The 24,587-nt window shown below is 49.6% G+C and overlaps 1 protein-coding gene across 1 annotated transcript; it reads left to right on the top strand.

Moving 5' to 3' along the window:
• Positions 1 to 548: 548 nt before the first annotated feature.
• Positions 549 to 17,935, top strand: klhl14 (kelch-like family member 14). Its single transcript, XM_056293615.1, has 9 exons — positions 549 to 573; positions 1,775 to 2,675; positions 4,704 to 4,825; positions 12,819 to 12,908; positions 13,001 to 13,079; positions 13,978 to 14,168; positions 15,711 to 15,869; positions 15,995 to 16,152; positions 17,710 to 17,935. Exons 2-9 carry the CDS (start codon positions 1,798 to 1,800, stop codon positions 17,848 to 17,850), a joined length of 1,818 nt encoding a protein of 605 aa, XP_056149590.1. The 5' UTR covers positions 549 to 573; positions 1,775 to 1,797; the 3' UTR covers positions 17,851 to 17,935.
• The last annotated feature ends 6,652 nt before the right edge of the window (positions 17,936 to 24,587 follow it).

Below are 24,587 nucleotides of genomic sequence, written 5' to 3'. Positions count from 1 at the left end.
AATTTTGCGAGTCTCTCCAGCATCCATACCCCTGCATGGTCTCTCTTCACCGGCCATGCACGACCGTTTCTCTCCCCAACCGTGGATTTCCTATTACTCTCGTTACGACTCACTGAGCCCCAGGCCCAAGGATAATGATGTGTTGTTTCTTGGTAGCATAATTTGTCACACGTATATTTCTTCTTCTTCTTCTCTTGCAGAAAGCACAGCTCCCCTCTCACACACACTCTCTCACACACTTCTTCTTCTTCTTCTTGTTAATTCGGAAGAACAAATGATCAACGTCAACAAATAACGTGCAAATAGTGACTTTAGGAGTTGGAGGATCCAATGGTTGTGCTGAGGCGCCGGCGGTAGACTTTAAAAAAAAAAAAAGGAAGGAAGGAAGGAAGGAAAAAAAAAAGAAAAAAGAGAAAAGAAAGAAAGAAAGAGGAAATTTTCTTAAAAAAAAAAAAAAAAAAGAGAGAGAGAGAGAGAGAAGGAGAACAAAGGAAATCCAAGTGAGATTATTTGGGGGAGCGCGAGAAGCCTTACTTTTTCTGCTTTTTTTGGGGTTCCGGAGGCTGGAGTCAGGTAAGTTTGGCTCGATGGCTGGGCGAGCCGCCCGCATCGTTTAGTTGCGACGGGGCGCTTTTAAAAGAGGCTTGGCGACGACGACACGGGACGCCCGGCGTCTGCTCCGCCACATGCCGTGCCCGGCGCGGAGAGACACAGCTCCGGCTCCGGCTCCGGCTCCGGCTCCGGCTCCGGCTCCGGCTCCGGCTCCGGCTCCGGCTCCGGCTCCGGCGCCCGCGACAGCCCGCTTTACGCACGGCACCACGCCGGTCTCAACCCCACGCCGGGCGCGTTCCCCGGGATCGCCGTCCATACTCACGTCCGTCTCGAGCCGGGGCTCGGGCAAACGAGAAGGCGTCCGCGCCGGGATGACATGACATGAGATGGGGATGAGATGGGGATGAGATGAGATAGCACGAGGTGGGATGAGATGGGGATGACGGCTGTAAGACAAACTAATTGCTTTTGTACGAGTCCGTGCGTAAATCTGTGCAATGTGTAATGTCCTCATTGTGTGTGTGCGCGTGTGTGTGTGTGTGTGTGCGCGCGTGTGGGGAGGGTGGTGGTGGTGGTGGTGGGGGGTGGGGGGTGGTTGTGGTGGTGGTGGTGGGGGGGATGCAAACAAGATAAGAGAGCGATAAGTGTAAGCGGGATGCTCCATGTTATCCCTGCACCGCACAGCCTCGTCTTTCCCCTGCCTCGTCCGACAACTTGGGCTGCGTGACTCCGCGAGGGGGGGAAACAGCGCCGCAGCGTCTCCGACCCCGGCTGTATACACATATATCTATATATCTATATATCTATAGATATATAGATATATAGATCCATGATTCGGTCTCGAGAGAAATGACTAAGAGCGACGTACTGCTGGAACTACTGCGATTTCGTTTGTTGCTTTACGACCTGAGCTCAAAAGTTGAAGTCGACTGAGCCCCATATGGATGGATGGATGGATGGATGGATGGATGGATGGGTGGATGGGTGGGTGGTGGTGGTGGTGGTGGGGGGGGGGATCACGCCGGCTGGCACGGCATGATGGTTATCCCCACTTGGAATTGGATGGGCGACGTAGTCGGTGTTGTAGTACGAGGATGACTTGTTTAGAGAGCAAAAGATAATCATTGTTTCTGTTATTGCGGCGACTGAACGACGCGTTTCCCTGCCGCGTGCTGATAGGCGGGCTGAGGTAAATGGCTTGCGTGGTTTATGTGTTGCCTAGGTGGCGTCTGCTGTCAGAAAGTCATGTCCAGATCGGGTGACAGAACGTCCACCTTTGACCCAACACACAGCGACACCCTGCTGCACGGGCTCAACCTCTTGTGGAGGAAGCAGCTTTTCTGTGATGTGACTCTCACCGCCCAGGGACAGCAGTTCCACTGCCACAAAGCGGTCCTGGCGTCCTGCTCCCAGTACTTCAGATCCCTCTTCTCCTCTCACAACGCCATCAACCACGAGGGCGGCAAAGGGGACCAGGGCAGCAGCGGAACGCCCTCATCCTCCCCCGACGACAAGCTGGTGACCACCACCACCAGGCCCATCAACAACCTGGTGCTCCAGGGCTGCTCCTCCATCGGACTACGGTTAGTGCTGGAGTACCTGTACACTGCCAACGTGACTCTTTCCCTGGACACGGTGGAAGAGGTCCTCTCGGTCAGCAAGATCCTCAACATCCCCCAGATCACCAAGCTCAGCGTGCAGTTCCTGAACGACCAGATCTCCGTGCAGAACTACAAGCAGATCTGCAAGATCGCCGCGCTCCACGGGCTGGATGAGACCAAGAAGCTGGCCAACAAGTACCTGGTGGAGGACGTGCTGCTGCTGAACTTTGAGGAGATGTGCGCCATGTTGGATGCGCTGCCGCCCCCGGTGGAGTCGGAGCTAGCCCTCTTCCAGATGTCAGTCCTCTGGCTGGAGCACGACAGGGAGACTCGCATGCACTACGCCCCGGACCTTATGAAGAGGCTGCGCTTCGCCCTCATACCTGCCCCTGAGCTGGTTGAGAGGGTGCAGTCTGTTGACTTCATGAGGAGTGACCCGGTGTGCCAGAAACTGCTCCTGGATGCCATGAACTACCACCTGATGCCCTTCCGGCAGCACTGCAGGCAGACAATGTCCAGCAGGTGAGGAGGAGACGCACCGCTCACACAGACACACAAATAGCCAAACACAAACACACGCACCCACGTGCACAGGCCCGGGTGCAGCTGTGTACACATACAAACACTGACACACACTCTTAGACTTGAGTGCATGCTCACACACCTGCCGTACACACCCATGCACCCACCAGGGGGCCGTTTGAGAGTAGACGAAGGGAGATTAGATGCATCCTTCTTGTTGAATTTTGGCAAATTGTCCTCTGATTACACTGGTCTTCCTATGTGCGTTCTTACAAACACATCAACTGTCAGCCAGAATGGGATGTAGGGCAGGAGGCTCAGCCAGAGTGGCGTGGGGCCACACCAACACAGGCGGTCAGGGGGCAAGAGTTCTGAAGTATGTTATAAGGCGGTACGCTGTCCCCCACATAGTTGTGTGATGCTACGAACGTATCCACGATGCACAAATCCGTTGTAATTAGTGAAGACGTGAAAGACTCGTGCAAATAATTCAAGATACCATCAGACGACTTGCCGTTACACACGCCTAGTTATTGCACAATGATTGATAATGACACCCCCCCAAAACTGCTGCAGGTGCTTGCTGGTGCAACATAACATGTGATTCGGTACTTCTCAGAGGACAATTGTACTGTATTTTAGACACTTAAGGGGTTGACGTCCAATTGGGGATGATCGGGTACTGCTCCTCCCCCGGGGCATAGGTGCATCCGTCTCGTCCTCACAAATTATTGGCCAAGCTGCATACAGCCTGCGTCTGCATTCAGAACTATTAAGAGGCAGGTGTGGGCAGAGAGACGATTGACTGATGACGGTGCTGTCGGATGCAGTTTACAGAGCCATGTGCATTTGGACAGGGGACACTGAGGTGAAACTGCACATCTTTTTTTGGACGTCTTCTTCGTAAAAGGCGTAGAAATAGAGCGGCGTGGCAGTACAGGCGCTAAGTCGTTAGCATCGTAACAGTGATCCGTAACTGCACGCGAGTGTTTTGCAGACAGGATCTGAAGGTGTAGGCCAAAATTTGGAGCTGTGCTTCGTCCCAACAACACATCTCATTCTCACACATGGGCCCGGATGAGCGAAGAATCAGGACTCTTCACAATTAGTTTCACATGCCACTGTTTCTCTCCTCTCAATTAATCACCATTATCTATGTCCAGGGGCCCATTTGCATATCAATAACCCCATAACACTCCGGAGTGGGCCAGTAGCAGAGAGGATGCTCTGGTGGTGGTGGTGGTGGGGGGGTAAATAAGCCAAGCATTAAAAAAAAAAAATTGGGGGGGAAAAAAATGGACAAAGCGCGCCTCCATATAAAGGCCAATTGCTCTTAATATTTTACTGCGTATTGTGATTAATTGGTGAGTATTCAGATTGGTGTTAGAATTCACTCGGCGCTAGATCATGTTCATTACTGTACAGTACTGTGTGTGAGTGTGCGTGTGCATGCATGTGTGTGCATGTGCGTGCATGTGCGTGCACGTGCGTGCATGTGCGTGCACGTGCATCTGAGGTCATATTTCATAAACAAATGGCTGGAAATAACTCACGACTGGCTGCCAGATGCCACATGAATCACAATAGCCAACGGAAGGGAGACGTTTTATGGGCAAGTTCGCGCGCTCGATTGTGCCTTTAGCCTCCAGCATGGCACCCTGCAGAACCGTCCTGGCTTCACAGCTAATTGAAAAGATATCTTTAGAGGACAATAACCGTTCGGTAACCATTGAGAGGAATACGTAGGCCGTGGAGCGGTTGTTGTTGAACGAGATAAACTCGGTCATATTAGCCGTCTCTGCTCTAACGAGTATGCAGACTGAAGGCATTCATCTTTCATTCACACAGCACCCACCCACCCACCCCCTCCCCCGTGTGTCTCTCGGTCCCCCCCCCCCCATTCATGGACTGTATGCGAGTGGACCGAGCTTACGTTTCTCCTGCAGGTGATTTATGTCATGTCTCGGTACCTGTTCTGCCCATTGTTGCCCTGCCCTCGCCCGCTCACCCGCTCCTCTGACACCACAGAATCCGTTCCAATAAGAGAATGCTGCTACTGGTGGGTGGTTTGCCTCCTGGACCCGACCGTCTCCCCAGTAACCTGGTCCAGTACTATGACGACGAGAAAAAGACATGGAAGATCCTCACAAGTGAGTAGCAAGACCCTACTTTCTCCCCTTTTCTTTAACCCCGGCCAACTCCTCTTGGCCTCTTTCCTTATTTTCTACGATGACACATGGCTGTTCCTACGGATGGCTTTAGAACGGGTTGGTTTCCACAGCAAACGAGGGGAAGGAGTTCCCTAAATCCTCGATGTAACGATGTATCACCATCACCTTTAATAGAGGTTTCCAATCAGAGCGTGACCTCGCATCGCCGCGGCGTGGCAGGTTGCGCGTGAGATCAGTCACTTATTCCCTATCATGTTGCACCGTGGGGCCGTTTGAGCACCGAGGTGTTAACGACATACATGTCACCTCGTTAATTCCCAAAGGTAGTGTGGTAGTGTACACTCAGCTGACCGGTGCGCAGTGTTGGGTTATCCGGTGCAGACCACTAAACACGGCGTAGGTATGCTGATGACACTGGACTCTATATTGATCTCGAGTTCATGGCAAATGGAAAAGAAACACGCAACGACGGCGAAATTCTGCAGCAACAACTTCTTTTACCAGGTGATATGAAGAACTACAAGCAAACACGGACACATAGCTCACACTGAGCAAGCGCTAAAATTAAAATCTCTAAATCGGCGGCCCGTAACCCACAGGGCCCCAAAGGGTTTGACGGCAGAGCGTGGTTGTTGTTGTGTATCATGACAGGAATTTGAATGGTATGCGTCATAAAGCAGCAGACATCGTCATAGATACGTTCATAATGCTACCATTTGACAAAAAAAAACCCCAACAAGAAAGACCCATCCTGCAGCACCTGCTCCCGGTCAATGGTCCCGCGCTCCCCATTTGACCTTTTGAGGAGCGCCGCCACAGTTTTGCCGTATTGCAAAGGTCAGACGGGCGCTAACAGGGCACCTTATTTGTCCTGTGCATCGTTAGCGGCCATATTGAGTTTTTGTCCCTCGTTTCGGCCGGGGCCATACTTCAGCCACAGCCCTCCATCTGTACATATTAGCCGCGGGTCCGCGTGCTGGCAGCTTGACCCTTCGCCCTCTCCATCCTCACCCTCCGCCTGTCGCGGGAGGCGCCGTGGGCCCCGGGAGGACGTGTCTCGCGTCGCCTCTTATCGCTCCAGACACAAATATCCCTTAGTGAAAACACATTAGCGCCTTCCACAGCTCAATAGAGACCTTTTATGTATGAAATTGTAGACAAGACGGGACAGGGTTTATTTCTGCTCGGGGATCACGCGATTCTTGGCAGCCGTCCGATCTTCTGCCTCAGACGCGTCCAGAAGTCAGCGGGCCGCGCGCCCCGTAAAAGGGGGGGGGGTTCACGATACACCACAGCCTTTCAGGTTGTCATTTTCTGGTTAAAGCCACACACACACGCGTGGGGACAAACTGCAACAAGCAAAAGGTCAACAGGGATTTCCATCACTCAGAAGCTAAAAAGTTAACACTCAAATGGCCCGTGGCCGAGTGGAAGGACAAAACTGCAAAATCATCCCCTCAACACATCAGTGACCGCCTGATGTAGCTTCCACACAATGGATGTGGAATAGAAGATTATTAACATTCAATCATAACTTTTCAATGAGGCGAAGCCTGAGAGGGGGCAGACTTTGATTAAGACATTCATCAACGCAATTTAGGATGAATCTGATCCCTCTTGTCGTGTCAGATATCTGCCGCCTGGCGATTCCGAGTGTGAAGTTTGCCATCTAGTGTGCCCACAGCGGCACGAAGCGGCGCAGGACAAAAGACCAGTGACAGGCTCAGCCACACACAAACATCCACAGACAGGCAGGCAGACAGGCAGACAGGCAGGCAGACAGGCAGGCAGACAGACAGGCAGACAAGCAGGCAGACAAGCAGACAGGCAGACAGACAGGCAGGCAGGCAGGCAGGCAGGCAGGCAGACAGACAGACAGACAGACAGGCAGGCAGGCAGACAGACAGGCAGACAGACAGGCAGACAGGCAGGCAGACAGGCAGGCAGACAGACAGGCAGACAGACAGACAGACAGACAGGCAGGGAGACAGACAGGCAGGCAGGCAGACAGGCAGACAGGCAGACAGACAGGCAGACAGGCAGGCAGACAGACAGGCAGGCAGACAGACAGGCAGACAGACAGACAGACAGACAGACAGGCAGGCAGACAGGCAGACAGACAGACAGACAGACAGATTGACAGACAGGCAGACAGGTAGACAGACAGGTAGACAGACAGGTAGACAGGCAGACAGACAGACAACACTGGACTGGTCCTTCTGAGAAACCGACCTCACATGAGAACGCCACACTTGTTATAACGGGCCTGGTCTACTGTAAACGTGCTGTAGGACAAAGGGATGCAGCCCGCTGGGATGCGGCGGCGTTAAGGAAGCAGCAGGGTGGGGTGTGTGTGTGTGTGGGTGGGGGGGGGGGGGTGTCAGAGCGGGAGCAGCAGTGGTGCATTAGCTGTGGAGTCATTCAACCGACCCCCGGCCGTGCATCTATGCAGAGGTTTCTGACTCCCTCTAGTGAGCCCGCAAGCTCACTGTAACAGCCCAGAGATGGCCTCCATCTCCTGCAGCCGTGGGAGGACGTGCTCACACCCTCCCCTCCCACGTCTGAAACTGCACACACACACACACACACACACACACACACACACACACACACACACACACACACATATATATATATATATACACACACACACACACACACACACATATATATATACATACACACACATATATATATACATTATATATATGTGTGTATATATATATACATATATACGCACACACACACACATATACACACACACACATATATATATATATATATATACACACACACATACACACAAACACACACATATGTATGTATGTATATATACATACATACACACACACATATATATACACACACACACTTATATATATATATACACACACACACTTATATATATACATATATACACACACACACACTTATATATACACACACACACTTATATATATATATATACACACATATATACATACACACACACACACCAACACACATATATATATATATACACACACACACACACACACACACACACATATATATATATATACATATATACATATATATATATATATACATATATATATACACACCCCTCTCACCCCTAGTTAGTAGGGGTGGGTGGGTGGGGGATAAATTGCATGCACACGTTGGGATGATCCTTCATTTGCCCCCTACAGTGTTGCAGACTGTAGGGGGCAAACAAAGCGGACACAGCCTGTTTTGTGTGGATGCACAGGACTATAGTAAGAGCAGCCCAGGTTACTACACCGGGGCGGGGTTAGTCTAAGCTGGGTGGTGCCAATTAGCCCCCTGCTCACCTGTATCACAGGAACCTCAGCACTGTTAAGGGAAATGCACGCGGGTCCTCCCACAATGCAGAGTCCCCCCCCCCCCCCGCCTCCATCTACCCGCTGTAGCCGGCGACACACTGTAAGGTAATAATCTTCTCTCCACGTCGGTATAAGATTGGGTTTTAGTATGAGCCCAAGTCACTAGACATCAAATAAGAAGCCGCCCATCCGTGTCCCATATACTGCTGACTGAGTGATAATGTAAATAGCATGTAGGGAAATCTGCCAGTCATTCTGAGCTACTCTTTGAGGTGCACTGGAGGCAGGCAACCTAATCCCCTCTTTCAAGATAAAGCTGTGTTTAGTGTATGTAGTACGAGTACCTACCTTAGCCCCCCCCCCAACCCCCACTCCCCACCCCCCTACCCACTCCCACCGAGGACCTCCACATGTCAGCCAGCGCGAGAGAGACTCGGGGAGAGGCCAATTGGAAAGAAATGAGATTCAAGGCTGTCTAATTTTGCAGAAACTGTGATCCATCAGGCGGTGGGGAGGTGACAGTGGAGATGACTGATGGAGACAGACAGTTGGGCTTTAACATTCCACTGATTTGTGCTCAAAAGGCTCCGGGCCCGGGATTTATTGAGTGAACACGATCATGTTCATTATGACTGTCACCTAAGACCATTCCTCTACATCTTACTGGGGTCACTTTAGCAGGAGGGCGATTCGGGGGGGGGGGGAGACTATACAACAAAGATAAACACAAGGGGAAAAACCTCCACAAGGGTTCCCCTGTCGGTCTGCAGGCTGGCTGCTGGCTGTCTCGCTCACCGTCTAATGAAGGCCCATGCCCTGTTATATTATAGTTACCGCCATATCTCATAGACCGGACCTGCTCTGTGGTGCACTGAGCTCCTCTGGCACGCTCTGATGATACATAGAGAGATAGATAGATAGATAGATAGATAGACAGACGGGTATACAGACAGACAGACAGACAGACAGACAGACAGACAGACAGACAGACAGACAGACAGACAGACAGACAGACAGACAGACAGACAGACAGACAGACAGACAGACAGACAGACAGACAGACAGACAGACAGATAGATAGATAGATAGATAGATAGATAGATAGATAGATAGATAGATAGATAGATAGATAGATAGATAGATAGATAGATAGATAGATAGATAGATAGATAGATAGATAGATAGATAGATAGATAGATAGATAGATAGATAGATAGACAGACAGACAGATGACAGCACAACACATATCCCACCCCTCAGTCTAAATGACGCCTCATCTTTGTTAAATGAATGGAGCTAACAGTGTTTGGTGCTCTATATAGCCTGTGTGGGCAACTACCCAGTGTAACTCTCTAACCTCTCCCTCTTCCTCTCCCTCTTCCTCCCGCCTTCAGAGCTGTAACAATGTTTCACACAGTGGAAGTGTGTGAAACATTGTTACAGCTGATAAAAGACTGGAAGTTATTCCAACACTGGACCAGAATATAAAGCTCCAGGCAGCTTACTGCTGCAAATGTGTGTGATGCCTGCTAACTCTCACCCCAGCTCTCTTTCTTTCTTTGTTCTGTTCTTTTTATTTGTTTGTTTGTTTGTTTCTTTATTTATTTCATCCATTCTTTCTCTTTGTTTGTTTGTTTGTTTGTTTATTTCACCCATCTTTCTCTTTGTTTGTTTATTTATTTTATCCATTCTTTCTGTCTTTGTTTGTTTGTTTGTTTCTTTCTTTCTTTCTTTCATCATTTCTCTCTCTTTTTTGTTTGTTTGTTCTATTCTTTTTATTTCTGTTTGTTGGTTTCATTCTCTCTCGCTCTCTTTCTTTGTTTCTTTTGTATTATCTATCTATCTATCTATCTATCTATCTATCTATCTATCCATCTATCCATCTATCTATCTATCTATCTATCTACTAGTGATACGTGGGTCAGGGTCTTCTAATACCTGTACCTACCCAATCTGTTATTAGAGCCAACCCTCACAACCCGACCTGCTAAAAGATGCATTAATTAACCACCTGAACCGACCCACAAACCTCCACATGTAGTCCAGGCTGCAGCAAACCTCCACATGTAGTCCAGGCTGCAGCAAACCTCCACATGTAGTCCAGGCTACATCAAACCTCCACATGTAGTCCAGGCTACATCAAACCTCCACATGTAGTCCAGGCTGCAGCAAACCTCCACATGTAGTCCAGGCTGCAGCAAACCTCCACATGTAGTCCAGGCTGCAGCAAACCTTCACATGTAGTCCAGGCTACATCAAACCTCCACATGTAGTCCAGGCTGCAGCAAACCTCCACATGTAGTCCAGGCTACATCAAACCTCCACATGTAGTCCAGGCTGCAGCAAACCTTCACATGTAGTCCAGGCTACATCAAACCTCCACATGTAGTCCAGGCTACATCAAACCTCCACATGTAGTCCAGGCTACATCAAACCTCCACATATAGTCCAGGCTACATCAAACCTCCACATGTAGTCCAGGCTGCAGCAAACCTCCACATGTAGTCCAGGCTGCAGCAAACCTCCACATGTAGCCCAGGCTACATCAAACCTCCACATGTAGTCCAGGCTGCAGCAAACCTCCACATGTAGCCCAGGCTGCATCAAACCTCCACATGTAGTCCAGGCTACAGCAAACCTCCACATGTAGTCCAGGCTACAGCAAACCTCCACATGTAGTCCAGGCTACATCGAACCTCCACATGTAGTCCAGGCTACATCGAACCTCCACATGTAGTCCAGGCTACATCAAACCTCCACATGTAGTCCAGGCTGCAGCAAACCTCCACATGTAGTCCAGGCTACATCAAACCTCCACATGTAGTCCAGGCTACATCAAACCTCCACATGTAGTCCAGGCTGCAGCAAACCTCCACATGTAGTCCAGGCTACATCAAACCTCCACATGTAGTCCAGGCTACATCAAACCTCCACATGTAGTCCAGGCTGCAGCAAACCTCCACATGTAGTCCAGGCTGCAGCAAACCTCCACATGTAGTCCAGGCTACAGCAAACCTCCACATGTAGTCCAGGCTGCAGCAAACCTTCACATGTAGTCCAGGCTACATCAAGCCTCCACATGTAGTCCAGGCTGCAGCATACCTCCACATGTAGTCCAGGCTACAGCAAACCTCCACATGTAGTCCAGGCTACAGCAAACCTCCACATGTAGTCCAGGCTACAGCAAACCTCCACATGTAGTCCAGGCTACATCAAACCTCCACATGTAGTCCAGGCTGCAGCAAACCTCCACATGTAGTCCAGGCTACATCAAACCTCCACATGTAGTCCAGGCTGCAGCAAACCTTCACATGTAGTCCAGGCTACATCAAACCTCCACATGTAGTCCAGGTTACAGCAAACCTCCACATGTAGTCCAGGCTACATCAAACCTCCACATATAGTCCAGGCTACATCAAACCTCCACATGTAGTCCAGGCTGCAGCAAACCTCCACATATAGTCCAGGCTACATCGAACCTCCACATGTAGTCCAGGCTACATCAAACCTCCACATGTAATCCAGGCTGCAGCAAACCTCCACATGTAGTCCAGGCTACAGCAAACCTCCACATGTAGTCCAGGCTACATCGAACCTCCACATGTAGTCCAGGCTACAGCAAACCTCCACATGTAGTCCAGGCTACAGCAAACCGCCACATGTAGTCCAGGCTACATCGAACCTCCACATGTAGTCCAGGCTACATCGAACCTCCACATGTAGTCCAGGCTACATCAAACCTCCACATGTAGTCCAGGCTGCAGCAAACCTCCACATGTAGTCCAGGCTGCAGCAAACCTCCACATGTAGTCCAGGCTACATCGAACCTCCACATGTAGTCCAGGCTACATCAAACCTCCACATGTAGTCCAGGCTACATCAAACCTCCACATGTAGTCCAGGCTGCAGCAAACCTTCACATGTAGTCCAGGCTACATCAAACCTCCACATGTAGTCCAGGTTACAGCAAACCTCCACATGTAGTCCAGGCTACATCAAACCTCCACATATAGTCCAGGCTACATCAAACCTCCACATGTAGTCCAGGCTGCAGCAAACCTCCACATGTAGTCCAGGCTGCAGCAAACCTCCACATGTAGTCCAGGCTGCAGCAAACCTCCACACGTAGTCCAGGCTGCAGCAAACCTCCACACGTAGTCCAGGCTGCAGCAAAGTGAGCAGTGTTGCATTGTTTGGTTTCTGGGCTGTTTGCCCAGCATAACACACTGATAGCAGCCTAGCCTATTGAATATCAGTCTGACAGTGTCTGGCTCTATAGGCTGCTAAATAAACGCACTAATTGTCCCAAATGCTGTTCTTCATTGTTGAATAGCAGCAGAACACATAGCTTACCATTAAACACGTGAACTCTGTCTCCCGCTCTCTCCGTTTGCTTAACATTAGTACAAACTAAAGGGCTCTTACTTTAGGAAAGATAAAATGATGCAAATATCCCTTATAACAAGGCTAAAATGGAGCTGCTGTATATCGTTGTCGACGTGGTAGACTGTTGGTCCACGTCTCACTCGTGACACCTGCGGTCTGCCGAAGACGTGCCCTACCCTGACAGAGGTGCGACGGCCCCTAACTCTCTCTGCTGCTTGTTTGTTGTGTCTCTCGTCGTCTAGTTATGCCTTACAACAGTGCCCATCACTGTGTGGTCGAGGTGGAGAACTTCCTGTTGCTGCTCGGCGGGGAAGACCAATGGAACCCCAACGGTAATAACACACGCTACGTGCAGCAGGTCTCTGCAACACGAAACCCTGGGACCTTGGAGGAATCACAGAGGCTAATTTGTCTTGTCTTGCAGGGAAACACAGCACTAATTTTGTCAGCCGTTACGATCCCAGATTCAACAGTTGGATACAGCTGCCGCCTATGCAGGAGAGGTAAGTCACAGTGGCGCAGTGGTTAGCGCGGTCGCCTCACAGCAAGAAAGTCCGGGGGTTCGAACCCCAGGGTAGTCCAACCTTGGGGGGGTCATCCCAGGTCGTCCTCTGTGTGGAGTTTGCATCTTATTCCCGTGTCTGCGTGGGTTTCCTCCCACAGTCCAAAGACATGTAGGTCAGGTGACCCGGCTGTACTACACTGCCCCTAGCTGTGAATGTGTGTGTGTGTGTGTGGGCCCTGTGATGGACTGGCGGCCTGTCCAGGGTGTCTCCCTGCCTGCCGCCCAATGACTGCTGGGATGGGCTCCAGCATCCCCGCCACCTGAATTGGGATAAGCGGCTTGGATGGATGGATGGATGGATGGATGGATAGGACGTTTTCACAGCACTTATTTTGATAGCTGATGGCCCCATCCCATTTCGTCCAAATCTTCACTCAAGGTCGTCCGGGTGGCGTGGCGGTCTATTCCGTCGCCTACCGACACGGGGATCGCCGGTTCGAATCCCCGCGTTACCTCCGGCTTGGTCGGGCGTCCCTACAGACACAATGGGCCCTGTCTGCGGGTGGGAAGCAGGATGTGGGTGTGTGTCCTGGTCGCTGCACTAGCGCCTCCTCTGGTCGGTCGGGGGGGGGCTGGGGGGGAATAGCGTGATCCCCCCACGCGCTACAACGTCCCCCCTGGCGAAACTCTTCACTGTCAGGTGAAAAGAAGGAGGTAGAGGAGGTGGAGCAGTGACCAGGACGGCTGGGGAGGAATGGGGCAATTGGCCAAGTACAGTTGGGGAGAAAAAATCTGTCATCGCTGCTTTTGATGATGTTGTCTGGTTGACGCCTCCTCCTCCTCCTCCTCCTCCTCCTCCTCCTCCTCCTCCTCCTCCTCCTCCTCCTCCTCCTCAGGAGAGCCAGTTTCTTCGCCTGCCGCCTGGATAAGCACCTGTACGTGATCGGGGGCAGGAACGAGACGGGCTACCTCTCCAGCGTGGAGTCCTACAACCTGGAGACGAACGAGTGGAACTACGTGTCCTCCCTGCCCCAGCCCCTGGCCGCCCACGCAGGAGCCGTGCACAACGGCAAGATCTACATCTCAGGTCAGAGCGCCCCCCCCCCATTCACCGGGCCTCCACCGTTTGGGGTTCAGTCACCTACAGTCACACTTCTTTCTTTCTTTTCTGTCTATAACAAAGAAGCCCCTCAAGCCCATCAGCATGACTCCCCACAGGTCTGCATTTTCGAGTGAATGTTCTTCTCTCGTGGAGGCACGGCGGCGCGGCGGTTAGCGCGGTCGCCTCACAGCAAGAGGGTCCTGGGTTCGAGCCCCGGAGGTAGTCCAACCTTGGGGGGGGGGGTCGTCCCGGGTCGTCCTCTGTGTGGAGGTTGCATGCTCTCCCCGTGTCTGCGTGGGTTTCCTCCCACAGTCCAAAGACATGTAGGTCAGGCGAATAGGCTGCACTACATTGCCCCTAGTTGTGTGTGTGTGTGTGTGTGTGTGTGTGTGTGTGTGTGTGTGTGTGTGTGTGTGTGTGTGTGTGTGTGTGTGTGTGTGTGTGTGTGTGTGTGTTGGCCCTGTGATGGCCTGGCGGCCTGTCCAGGGTGTCTCCCCGCCTGCCGCCCAATGGCTGCCGGGATATGCTCCAGCATCCCCGTGACCCTGAGAGCAGGAGAAGCGGTTTGGCTAATGGATGGATGGATAATGGATGGATGGATAATGGATGGATGGATGGATAATGGATGGATGGATGGATAATGGATGGATAATGGATGGATGGATGGATAATGGATGGATGGATGGATGGATGGATGGATGGATGGATGGATGGATGGATGGATGGATGGATGGATGGATGGATGGATGGATAATGGATGGATGGATGGATGGATGGATGGATAATGGATGGATGGATAATGGATGGATGGATGGATAGATAATGGATGGATGGATGGATAATGAATGGATGGATGGATGGATGGATGGATAATGGATGGATGGATGGATGGATAATGGATGGATGGATGGATGGATAATGGATGGATGGATGGATGGATAATGGATGGATAATGGATGGATGGATAATGGATGGATGGATGGATGGATAATGGATGGATGGATGGATGGATGGATGGATGGATAATGGATGGATGGATAATGGATGGATGGATGGATAATGGATGGATGGATGGATAATGGATGGATGGATAATGGATGGATGGATGGATAATGGATAGATGGATGGATAATGGATGGATAATGGATGGATGGATGTTCTCTTTCCAAAAAAAGAAAAAGAAAAAAAAGTTTGTTTTGGGGAAAGAAAATCTAATATTCGTTGCTCAATAAGCTAAAAATAAAGTAGACACGGGTCATTACATCACCTAATTAGTGAATACTTGACGAGTAAGCGGTCGGGGCTAGTCGATGAGATAACGATAGCCCCACTCGGAGGGAGTCGTACGGTGACGCCAGCACGCCGCAGCATCAGAACCAGACTCGGTTACACACGATGGGTATTTCACCTCACGTAGCCCCTCAGGTGGCCCGGGGTTTGACCTCCCACTATACTGTACCCTTCGAACAGCTGTGTCTTTAGCGACGCCGTCGCGATGGCGTAACTCTTGCCTGTTGCCTGTTGCAGGGGGAGTGCACAACGGAGAGTACGTTTCCTGGCTCTATTGTTACGACCCCGTAATGGACGTGTGGGCCCGGAAACAGGATATGAACACAAAGCGTGCCATTCATACCCTGGCGGGCATGAGCGACCGCCTCTACGCTATTGGCGGAAACCATTTGAAAGGTAAGGACTCGAGCGTGATCAAGCGCAGAGCGGGAATCGGTCAGGAAACAAGCGTTTACCCCAACGCCGGTCCAGTCGCCGAAGGGTTTTCCAGTCACCTCTCTCCCCCCCCCTCTCCCCTGCAGGGTTCTCCCACCTCGATGTGATGCTGGTGGAGTGTTACGACCCCAAGGCCGACCAGTGGAACATCCTGCAGACGCCCATCCTGGAGGGCCGCAGCGGCCCGGGCTGTGCCATTCTGGACGACAGCATCTTCCTAGTAGGGGGATACAGCTGGAGCATGGTAAGGTCTTTCACCTTTCACCTTTCACCTTTCACGCTACAGCTATACTCCGCAACAGGCTACTGCGCTGCCCTCCCTCATCCACCCCCTTTCGCGCCACGCCACGCTGCAGCATATAGCATCTGCTTAAATGAGAGAAGCTAGAGCTTTACTGATCCTGCGGGAAACTACTGTGCCAACTGTGCTCAAGAACTATCGAAAATACCAACAAAATCAAAATAGCAACAAAATAAATATATCAGAGTATAATGACACTAATAACAGTATAACGTGTTTACATGGACAACTAGATATTGGTAAATCAACATATCAAAAGCATCAAAAGTACAAAGTAGGTCAAGACGTTAAGCATACTGCTACAAATGTATGTATATATAAAATGCATGAAACTGCAGTAGCCGGAGGCCAGAATACTGCAGCATTATGACCAAACGTTGCACGGAGGGCGTTGCACTGCATGCTGAACGGAGAGAACTGCAGAAAGCGTGTAGACCTGGAATACAGATGGAATGGATGAAAAGCAGAACCATTAGCGGAGAGGTAATAGCTTATTTCCTGACCGGGCTGTAAACGGTGCCGCTCAGCGGGGATGCTCAGGTGAAAAAGAGTCCACACGTACAATAATAATCCAGCCAGTCCAGCTATCCGAACCGCATGAAACGAGTCCTTTAATGTGGCACCGGGGCTTGAAATCGTGCACATTTTCACCGCAAAATAACTGATTCCAAGATTTTTGTTTTTTGAAAAATCTGTTTATTCTTCTTGATACTGGAGGGATACATTTGTATTTTTTTCTGCCCCTTTTTCAAGATAGTCGTTTCTATAAATTCCTAAACATTGGAAGCAAGTAAGCCAGCCCTTTGGCCAGAAGTTTCAATTGTTTTCCAAAAGTATTAAAACATTTATTTTTTTTGGTAGTGATATGAGAGGACATTCCTGCAGGAAGTTAGTGCTGTGAGATATGGAAAATACTTTTATCGCGGTAACTACAGGGAACTTTACACGTCTCTCATGAGGTCCTCCTACATATGCAAACATACCATGTGTAAGAATCCAGCTGAGGTTCATCACACTGAACTGTTTGGCAATTATAATACTCAAATAGTACTCAGATAATACTCCCTCCAGTACTTCAGACCTCATTTTGTGAGAAATGTTAGGTATTAGATTCCTGTCATCACATATTTAGACAGCAAAATAGTGCATCGCGATGTGACGACATCTGAATTTCATCCCGATACGACACCACTGAAAGACAATCGAGGATAATATTGAATTACTGTCCCGCCTTGATTGAACTTTAGCACACAAGAGAAGTTTCTGGATACCTTCTAACCCCCCCCCCAAACCCCCCCCAAACCACGAGTGATGCTTACAATCAGCTCATGTCTATCGGTGGTATCTGGCATCTCCCTTGTTTGCAGACGACTCGACTTTTTACATGCAATCCTGTTTACACGCTCCATCCTCGAGCTCCTGCGTCTTAAGCTAGACCTGCTTGTAATAGTTTGCACAATCCATGCATCACGCATAAACGGTCCCAAACGTGTATTTCAGGGGGCCTACAAGTCTTCCACCATCTGCTACAGCCCAGAGAAAGGGACGTGGACAGAGCTGGAGGGAGAGGTGGCCGAGCCCCTGGCAGGCCCCGCGTGCTCCACCGTCATACTGCCGGCCTGCCTCCCCTTTAACAAATGACAACTAGCCCGGCGGACAGGCGACCCGGTGAAGTCGCAAAGTGACTGGGAAGAGGACCATCACTGAGCGACACAGTTGTCAACAATTTTTTCTGACAAACCCTCCAAATCAGATGATGGCGGGCGGGCGGGCGGGTGGGGGGGGGGTGTGTATAGATTATTTTTTTACAGGTTTGACCAGAGCACTTTCGTTATTCCCGACTGATGGTTTGAAAAGAAAATTCATATAATTCATGTATTTAAACCCATCTGTGTTGAACTTCTGAGAAATGGTCACTTTCATATCAGATTTTGGGTTTTGTTTTTGTTTTTTTTTTTGAATTGGTAGTAAGTGTTTTTTGGCTTCTCTTCTGTAGCACGCGTAGTGTTGAACTGAATTATAGCTTTCTAACCCATTGTATCTTGTAAACCAGTGGAAGCATCAATCAAGCAAAAGTAGAGTGTTGTTTCGAGACGTGACACGAGGGGGGGAGGAAATAAGCGATCCGTCCTGAACGACGAGCGCGGCCACCTTAAGCCAGGGCTGGGCGACCGACTTGGACGTTCCTTGCAGGCCCGAACGTGTATGTTGAATTGTGTCGTGCAAGACCTTTCATCCTGCTACACCCTGCCAGATCTGTTGGTCAGATCAACACACAACAACGGTAACACCTAGGTGACTCTAACAGTCCCAAACTTCTGGACAACCCCCCCCCCCCCCTCCTATGGATAGTGCATTGCTATTGTATGATTCAATAGCTTAAAAAGAGAAATATATTTGTATGAAAAAGGCGCATTTATTATGCAACGACATGCTTCCTTGAAAGGATCTGCCCATGCCTCACCCAGCCCTAACTGTGAGCTGACCGTGTAGAGCCAGGCCAAAAACCACGCGTCTGCGCACACTGTGAGGCAAAGAGCCCCTTACGTGTTATCTGCGCGACGGGCGGAAGCTTGCCAGGTGCTTTATGGCGACTGTTCCCTTTGCTTCAAGCAGGAGAGTTTGAGATTTGAGATGAATTGCGAACAACGGCACTGAAGTAGATGTCGGTCGAGCGATGGCGGGACAATCAAATTGTCTTTCGGTTCCAGCCGTTGTGAACGGGTCGGGTTTCCGGGTCAGACTATTAACCGGCGGAGTTCGCGTTCTTCCAGGTCGCCCTGCTGCTTTATGGTTTAATGTGAGAGATGGAACCAGTAGGATTTTCCTAACAATCAGAACATGATCCCTCTCGGTCTTCACGTGTGGCCCCTCTAGACGTGTGTGGTGGTGTCTGTATCTGCAGGGACCCTGTCCTCTGCCTGTATCTGTTACTTGTCTTATTTGAATGTGTACGGGACGTTTATGGGCGTCAACCTTTGGGCAGCGGGACTCTGTAAAAACGTAGCGACGGCATCCGGGCGGCGTGGCGGTCTATTTCGTTACCTACCGACGCGGGGATCGTCGGTTCGTATCCCCGTGTTGCCTCCGGCTTGGTCGGGCGTCCCTACAGGCACAATTGGCCGTGCCTGCGGGTGGGAAGCCGGATGTGGGTATGTGTCCTGGTCGCTGCACTAGCGCCCCCTCTGGTGGGTCGGGGCGCCTGTTCAGGGGGGAGGGGGAACTGGGGGGGGGGGAATAGCGTGATTCTCCCACGCGTTACGCCCCCCTGGTGAAACTCCTCACTGTCAGGTGAAGAGAAGCGGCTGGCGACCCCACATGTATCGGAGGAGGCACGTGGTAGTCTGCAGCCCTCCCCGGATCGGCAGAGGGGGTGGAGCAGCGACCGGGACGGCTCGGAAGAGTGGGGTAATTGGCCAGGTACAATTGGGGAGAGAAGGTGGAAAAAAAACCCAAACAAACGTAGCGACCAGGTGCCAGCTCGAGGTCGTCAGCACGCATCTAACAGGAAGCTACGATAATGGCGCACACAGCGCCGAAAAGACGCAAATACAGCGAGGTGAACCGCCACGCGGACAAAGCTGGTTCCAAAACGCGAGTGAGTCTGGGGTTGGCTTTCACCCGCTGGCGAGCACTGAGGGGGAGGATGGGGATGAAGAGCGACGCGGAGCTGACCTGTACACTGGGACGTGCTCTGGTAATTGGGCTCAGGGGGCGTGTCCTCTTGGTGACGTTGAGCCAGAGGGAGGGGCCAACTTTGAACGTCGCGTTTACAAACCGGAGCCGACAAATCCTAGTTGTCCTACCTTTAATGCCCCCCCCCCCCCCCGATAGGATAACGTCACGTATGTTAGTGACCCTTTAGCCGAGCGGTTAGCGACGTCGCCTTGTGGTGCAGTACACCCCGTATCGAATCCCGCCCCGGGCAAGAAAATAACCGGTTACTACATTGGTGGCAGCGGTGGGATCCGGAAGTGTGCAGATCCTCAGAAGTCTCTTCGGAGCGCGGGATGAACAAAGTGCGAGGGCGCGCTTCCGGGGAGGGTGACGACTGTAAACTACTAATAAGACACGTGTCTGACCTTTTAGCCGAGCGGTTAGCGACGTCGCCTTGTGGTGCAGTACACCCTGTATCGAATCCCGCCCCGGGCAAGAAAATAACCGGTTACTACATTGGTGGCAGCGGTGGGATCCGGAAGTGTGCAGATCCTCAGAAGTCTCTTCGGAGCGCGGGAAGAACAAAGCGCGAGGGCGCGCTTCCGGGGAGGGTGACGTCTGTAAACTACTAATACGACACGTGTCTGACCTTTTAGCCGAGCGGTTAATGATGTCGCCTTGTGGTGCAGTGCACCCCGTATCGAATCCCGCACCGGGCAAGAAAATAACCGGTTACACTATATTGGATTTTAAACCTCCAGGGGTAAAAACGTTTTTGAGTAAAGTATACAGCGGTCCCGAATGCACTACTAGTGAACTTTAATTCACTAATTGCAATTCACTAAAATGTAAATTTATTCCTTCCTCCTCTAAAAAAGATGAACACAAATCTGCAGTCCTATTGGATTCAACACAGTGTAGTCTACACTTTAAGGTCCACACAAGTCTACTCGAAATACTGATGCAGTACCCGTTGAATTCTGTAAAGTTTGTTGATTTTCATTCTTGTACATAAACGGCTTGCAGTGAAACATTTTTGTGCACTCAACCTTGGATTTATTCTCAAATCCTGTTATGTCCTTTGCATTTTAGAATATAAAATAAATTGACTCTTGATGATTAAAATAGTCTCTTTCGTTTTTTTTCCCCTGAAATTTCAAACGTGAGTATTTTCCTTAACCGCGTCATTCCTCAGCTTCAGTATGCTTTTTCCTTATAAAAGTTTGCATCCGTGTCTTTCATTGTGTTCTTTCGCTGATGCAGCTGCAGTCATGGGAAAACGGGACATTCTGGTAAGATCTCTGGAGTTAAACCTCTCGATTTAGGCACAAACTGACACTATGAATAAAGTTCAGATACAAAATGATCCGAAAGTCCCTCCCATGACAAACTGTTACAGAGGAATATATGCCTATAATTTTGTGTAGTCCATCCATCTATTATCCAAGCTGCTTATCCCAACCGGGGCCGCGGGATGCTGGAGCCTATCCCAGCAGTCATTGGGCGGCAGGCGGGGAGACGCCCTGGACAGGCCATCAAAGGGCCGACACATTCACACCTAGGGACGGTTTAGTACGGCCGATTCACCTGACCTACATGTCTTTGGACTGTGGGGGGAAACCGGAGCACCCGGAGGAAACCCACGCAGACACGGGGAGAACATGCGAACTCCACACAGAAGATGACCCGGGACGACCCCTAAGGTTGGACTACTCCGGGGCTTGAACCCATGACCTTTTTGCTGTGAGGCAACAGCGCTAGCAACTGTGCTACCGTGTTGCCATTATTATTATTATTAGCAGCAGTAGTAGTAGTAGTAGTAGTAGTAGTAGTAATAATGTAGGCCTGGGATTGGCAAAGCCAATCAATGAGAGAAGACACTTTGACTTTGTGTAGTTGGAGTCCTTCGTTGACTAAAAGTTAAGCATGTACAAAGAAGACGAGTGATTCTGATGGCCATGAAAAAGAAAGGTATCTACTGGCTAAGTGTATTCGTCTTGCATGGCAGCCGCGTCGTCTACCCCTTTCTCATCCAGCTAATCAAGATCTGTCTCATGTCTTCAACCAGGTAGGGAAACAGCTCGTCTTCCAGTTTCAAGTTGATCTCCATTCCTTCCTGTTGTACCCCATCATGTTGTTGTCACCAGGTATCGCTCGGTGCTTCCTGTTGTACGTCATCGTGTTGTCGTCACCAGTTATCGCTTGGTGCTTCCTGTTGTACCCCATCATGTTGTCGTCACCAGGTATCGCTTGGTGCTTCCTGTTGTACGCCATCGTGTTGTCGTCACCAGGTATCGCTTGGCGCTTCCTGCTGTACCCCATCGTGTTGTTGTCACCAGGTATCGCTTGGTGCTTCCTGTTGTACCCCATCATGTTGTTGTCACCAGGTATCGCTTGGTGCCTCCTGTTGTACCCCATCATGTTGTTGTCACCAGGTATCACTTGGTGCTTCCTGTTGTACGCCATCATGTTGTTGTCACCAGGTATCGCTTGGTGCTTCCTGTTGTACGCCATCATGTTGTCGTCACCAGGTATCGCTTGGTGCTTCCTGTTGTACGCCATCATGTTGTTGTCACCAGGTATCGCTTGGTGCTTCCTGTTGTACCCCATCATGTTGTCGTCACCAGGTATCACTTGGTGCTTCCTGTTGTACCCCATCATGTTGTCGTCACCAGGTATCACTTGGTGCTTCCTGTTGTACCCCATCATGTTGTCGTCACCAGGTATCGCTTGGTGCTTCCTGTTGTACCCCATCATGTTGTCGTCACCAGGTATCGCTTGGTGCTTCCTGTTGTACCCCATCATGTTGTCGTCACCAGGTATCGCTTGGTGCTTCCTGTTGTACCCCATCATGTTGTCGTCACCAGGTATCACTTGGTGCTTCCTGTTGTACCCCATCATGTTGTCGTCACCAGGTATCGCTTGGTGCTTCCTGTTGTACCCCATCGTGTTGTCGTCACCAGGTATCGCTTGGTGCTTCCTGTTGTACGCCATCATGTTGTTGTCACCAGGTATCGCTTGGTGCTTCCTGTTGTACGCCATCATGTTGTTGTCACCAGGTATCGCTTGGTGCTTCCTGTTGTACCCCATCATGTTGTCGTCACCAGGTATCACTTGGTGCTTCCTGTTGTACCCCATCATGTTGTCGTCACCATGTATCGCTTGGTGCTGGGAAGAAAAAACGTCAGTCTGTAAATGTGGTGATTTACATCTTTCAATCAGGACAATTCCTGTATTTGACTTCTAGCTTTGGCGATGACTGGATCTAATTTTGTTCACAGACTGCGTGTCGTGTGTACTAAAAAGCCCAGAGAGTACATAGGACTCAAACAGGCGACAGGTGAGCAGCACCAAAGTAATCACTCAGTGTTGACAACAAACTGGTTTCCCCGACTCGAGTAGCCGGGCCTTCATTTAGAAGGGGTGATTGTAATTGGTGGGTATTTGGTACATGGTATGCGGTTTTGTTAGATGGTACATGGTACATGGTATATGGTATATGGTATATGGTACATGGTACATGGTATATGGTATATGGTATTTGGTGTATTTGTATGTGTATGGTACATGGTATATGGTATATGGTGTATGGTGTATGGTATTTGGTATTTGGTATATGGTATGTGGTATGTGGTATATGGTATTTGGTGTGTGGTGTATGGTACATGGTACATGGTATATGGTATTTGGTATATGGTACATGGTATATGGTATATGGTATTTGGTATATGGTATGCGGCATATGGTATATGGTGTATGGTACATGGTACGTGGTATATGGTATATGGTGTATGGTGTATGGCATATGGTATATGGTACATGGTACATGGTATATGGTATTCGGTATATGGTATATGGTGTATGGTACATTGTATATGGTGTATGGTACATGGTATATGGTATATGGTACATTGCATATGACATATGGTATATGGTACATGGTATATGGTATTCGGTATATGGTATATGGTGTATGGTACATGGTATATGGTATATGGTATATGGTACATTGTATATGGTGTATGGTACATGGTATATGGTATATGGTACATTGTATATGGTATTCGGTATATGGTATATGGTGTATGGTACATGGTATATGGTGTATGGTATATGGTACATTGTATATGGTGTATGGTACATGGTATATGGTATATGGTACATTGTATATGGTATTCGGTATATGGTATATGGTACATGGTTTATGGTGTATGGTAATTGTTATATGGTATATGGTATATTGTACATGGTATATGGTTTATGGTGTATGGTATACGGTGCATGGTATATGGTTTATGGTATTCGGTATATGGTATATGGTATATGGTACATGGTATATGGTATTCTGTATATGTTATATGGTGTATGGTACATGGTATATGGTATATGGTACATGGTATATGGTATATGGTGTATGGTATATGGTACATGGTTTATGGTATATGGTAAGAATAAAACATGCAAAACCTCATGTTGAGGGACACATCACACACAAAGACTCTGGAAAATATGGGGGAATATTTACAGGTTTACAACTGTAAACTTTGTGTTTGTTTTTTTCTGAAGATTTTGGTGACATCGTCCTCAAAGTTCTCCAGTCCACATTCATTTTAAACCCTCCTCAGTAATGAAAAGGCATGACTAATTCAGGGCTCAATAGCCGTAACAAATGGCATGCATACTTGAACGCAGACTCTTACCTGAACGTCTTCCATGATGCC

The sequence above is a fragment of the Lampris incognitus genome, chromosome 14 (assembly GCF_029633865.1).
Source record: "Lampris incognitus isolate fLamInc1 chromosome 14, fLamInc1.hap2, whole genome shotgun sequence".
In the NCBI taxonomy this organism is placed as follows: domain Eukaryota; kingdom Metazoa; phylum Chordata; class Actinopteri; order Lampriformes; family Lampridae; genus Lampris; species Lampris incognitus.
Note: the sequence above shows the minus strand (reverse complement) of the source record. Positions and strands in the feature narration are given on the sequence as shown.